This window comes from Phalaenopsis equestris, unplaced genomic scaffold, assembly GCF_001263595.1.
Source record: "Phalaenopsis equestris unplaced genomic scaffold, ASM126359v1 Scaffold000130, whole genome shotgun sequence".
Taxonomy (NCBI): domain Eukaryota; kingdom Viridiplantae; phylum Streptophyta; class Magnoliopsida; order Asparagales; family Orchidaceae; genus Phalaenopsis; species Phalaenopsis equestris.
This window is the reverse complement of record NW_018164572.1, coordinates 290,205-294,274: the sequence shown is the minus strand read 5'-3', so window position 1 is coordinate 294,274 and position 4,070 is coordinate 290,205. Positions and strand designations below refer to the sequence as shown.

General features: G+C 37.4%; 1 protein-coding gene across 1 annotated transcript in view; it reads right to left on the bottom strand.

Annotated features, from left to right (window-relative positions):
* Positions 1–361: 361 nt before the first annotated feature.
* Positions 362–4,070, bottom strand: part of LOC110021288 — a 10,545-nt gene continuing 6,836 nt past the window's right edge. Inside the window, exons 2-3 of the mRNA XM_020719726.1 lie at positions 1,961–2,229; positions 362–1,877 (exon numbers count right to left, since the gene is read on the bottom strand). Of these exons, the coding sequence (XP_020575385.1) occupies positions 843–1,877; positions 1,961–2,229 (1,304 nt within the window). The 3' untranslated portion in view covers positions 362–842. The remainder of the gene's footprint in view (positions 1,878–1,960; positions 2,230–4,070) is intronic.

Sequence of the window (4,070 nt, the reverse complement as noted above, 5' to 3'; positions counted from 1 at the left end):
ATCACCCTTTTGTTTATTGGCTGAAGTGGATCCAGTTGAAAACCATGTGTAATAATACTATTGAAATCCGGACGTTAATCTACATACAGAGACAAACAGAGAGGGAAATAAGCCGAAAGCAATAAAATACTGAACAGTCACATAACCTTCTTTTACAAGGTTTCATTAAATGTTACAAAGACTTAAATATATACCACTCAATTCATATGTATTTACATATCTAACATATGTTTTTTTAGTTTTTACATTAATGCCATCTTATCACTGTATAAAAATATGCATCACTTCAAAAGTCAAAATAGTAAAAATAAAAAATGAAAGATTCCAGTGTTGGATACGTAAATACATAGGAATTGGGTGATATTTATGTAAATGCCCGAAAATTGTAATCCTTCCAAAACATCATGAGTGCAATGGTCCATCTCAAAGGCTCCTTTGATGTGTCGTTTGCTGTTAAAGTAATTTCATTTAAAAGCTACAGTCTGAAAAACTCAAATAAAAGATGTTTGTAAATAAAAGCTTCGATCCAGCCATCGGAATGAAGGAACGCGATCCAGAATGGTGAAAGGGAGCTCCTCGATCGCGATCTGAAAACAAACAAAAATGACGTTCTTCCTAAAGCGCTTTCGGAGACGTAGACGTTTTATGGAACGCAACAGCGATGTATCGGAATCTCAAACAAAGCTAAAGTTCCAGCAATCAGACTTTCAGCACTCAGTATGATATATGTCGATTAGCACAGTGCCGCATAAAGATACATCGACCACATAAAAACGAATAGAGATTGGTTAACAGTGGAGAAATGGCCCTTGATCACCCCTAAAATAACGATATTTACACAATCATAGAAATCCGGAAAAGGAACTAAAAACAAAATTAAAGTTCGTATTTTTTTTTTTCAAGTCAGTTACCGAATGAAACTCATAACTCAGCCTTCTCGTTCTACGCTTTGGTTCCTTTACCGACGCCATTAAAGAACTTCTTCTCCTTCTTCCGTAGCGAGAATAGCTGCCCAAAGCCAAATACAGAGATAGACATCGCTGAACCGGGAGGGTGCATACAGGAACATTGAGTACCGGTGCTACCCGAACGTTGGCCGAGTAGCTCCGCTCCATTCGGCGTGAACGAGGCCGCGGGCCGCCATTAAAAGTGCTCGGACTGCTCGAGCTCCTCTCAAGTCCCTGAAAAATTACCTTACCAGATGCGTTCAGCCGGGGGCTGTCCACCGAGGGAACACGAGGCGGCGATATCTCACCAGAATCCGGTAAACAACGAGTCCGGCTGCTTCTCAACGCAACATTACCGTCCAACGCGGAGGATTTGATCTTCGCGAACCGCATCCGGGGTTGGTTCAGAAGCAAGGGGGTAGTTGATATTTGGTTAGGGATTGGCTTATCAAAATCGAAGGAGAAACGAGGAATATCCTCGTGATCTGCGCTGGAGGATGATGAAGAGAGTGAGAGGCGGGAGGAAATGGAAACCGATTCGGAATCGGAGTCCCTTAGAAGTGGAAGACTTAACGAATCGGTGGACGAAGAAGATTTGGAGTTCCTGTGAAGGAAATGCTTCAAGGATCTGGCATTTTCAGCCATGGAAGAAACAAAAGTGGATTTAAGATGCGCTGGCTTAATAGGACTCTGCACCTTCTTCAGACAGAGTAGTTGCTTCCACCGACTAGAACATTTCGGCGCTTTGGGAGAAAACTCGTGCAGATCATCATCAGATCCAGCGATTTCAAACCTAAGTTGCGATTTGATCGGCTCGGGTGATAAGCGAACAGGAACCTTCGGCGGACACTGATCCGCATCCGCCCTCACCAGTGCGAGCTGGAGCGGGACTAACTTGCCGTCGGAGAAGAGCTCATCGGCGGGGGGGGACTTACGGGATCGTCAAGCCGGAACTCAAAATCTACAGAATCGCTCTCTGTTTCCTCAACTTCCAACTTCCCAGATGAATCCACCTTATTCAGCCCGACCTCAAGCTTCTCAACATCACCATTCTTCGAATCAACATTTTCACGGCTGAAGGAGACTTCTGGGCCGAACCAATTGTAAGAAGGATAAAACGGCGGGCACCCGAGGAAGTTCTCCGGCGGCATGTCGATACTATTGACGCAAGCGGTGGCCATTAAACTTAAACTTTTGTACTCCGATGGACTCCTCACCGTGTGGTCTTCGCCGGGAAAGGAAGCAGCGGAATAGCAGGGTGGGAGTGCAGAGTGAGTGGAGGCTAGAGAGGATCAAGGTTAACAGTGCAGCTTAAATTGTTTAATATAGAGAAAGGAGGATGGAATCTCTGTGCTAGTCTGTCGGGAACTCGAAACTCACAATTTGACCTGTTATGAGCCCTGCTCATTCCAAATTATTCAAACCTGAAACTAGCTCTTGCGAGCACGTGATGGTACGTTTTTTTTTTATTTTTTTTTTTTGAAGTTGAGATTTATTGTTAATTAAGTTAAAAATCTGGGTGATATTATTAGTTTCATCCACATATATTATTATAATATTATTATGATATTATTAGAGTTATTTTGAGCGGGTTATTGCTATGTTATCACAATGTTATTTGCATAATCCTCTGAGCGATGTTATTGGTGTTTATCACTGGTGTTATTACAATATTGTTTGTGGTGTTATTCAAGTTGCTTTATGGGTTATTGAAGCGAAACTGCGACACTTTTTGTATTGCAGAGTTGTTTTGTAATAACACCACAATAAGCTTCATTTTATCATTTTATAGGTGGACCCAGTCAGATACACGTGACAATATTTTATTGGAGTCTAAGTTTATGTGTTCGGACTCCGTATGTAAGATTTTTTCGTCAAGATGACAGTTTGAATTGTGTGTCATGCGATCCACAATAGTGTAGCCGTATCGTCGTCCTGACGTACGAATGACATCCCAAATTAATGAGAACATTCTCCCCCACTCCACAAAAAAGAAAACACCACTTAACACTACATTATTGAAAATATTTCATATTTCAACGGCGATAGAGATATTATTACAACATTAATTTAGATATATATCAAATAATGTAAAAAGCATTAGTAATTTATTATCTTAAACTGCTGGAATTCCTTTCAAAGAAATTCTCATAATCTTGACTCTAATTTGAAGCTCATTAATTGCCTACACCAAATGAGATTTTATAAAAATATAAAATATTACATTATATTATTTTCTTAATAAACTCGATGAGCAAAAAAAAAAGAAAAACATTTTTCATTACATTTATATTATTTTCTTTACAAACTAATTTAAGTCAAAAAATTGGTGATCATTTATTTAATATTATTTTTTGAATCATATAAATGTTACATGCATACCACTAAATTCTTATGTATTCACACGTATAATACCTATACTTACAATTTTTACACATATATATATATATCATATTATCTATGATTAAAAATGTGTTTTACTGTTTAAAAATTAAAATAATAATATTTTTGATGTGATATGAAAAATTTAAATGATGTAATTGTAAACATCCAACTTTTGGGCATGTCTGTAAGTTTTTCAAATTAAAAATGATGTAATTGTAAACATCGAACTTTTGGGCATGTCTGTAAGTTTTTCAAATTAAAAAAAAGTAATTTTTAATATTTTGTAAAGTTTATATAAGAGTAAACTAGATTTAAAAAAGTAGCAAACAAAATTACCCTGACTTTCTCCAATGATTGCTGGCAATATGGAAGGGACACGTCAACACAATATCAAAGAGCTGGACTTCCATTTGGATGAAAGACTTTAAATATCAACAAAAGCCCTTAATATTCAACAAAGTTGATTTTTTGAAATAAATGTTTTTGTACAAAAGTATTGTATACTGAAATATGATAATGTACTCTAATGATACTTTTTCAAGGATACATCATAAAAATCAATAAGACTAATGGGCTTCGGGGCTAACCTGTTGAAGTGGTTGAATTGTTCCCATTAGTGGCCAAGTCGAGTCGTCTGCTAAAGTGGTCTGGCTAATCTGGGACGTATTACAGAGGAACCATTATTTGTCGCCTTTTTTTTTTGAAATAAGATTTGAAATTTTAAATTTAATATATATA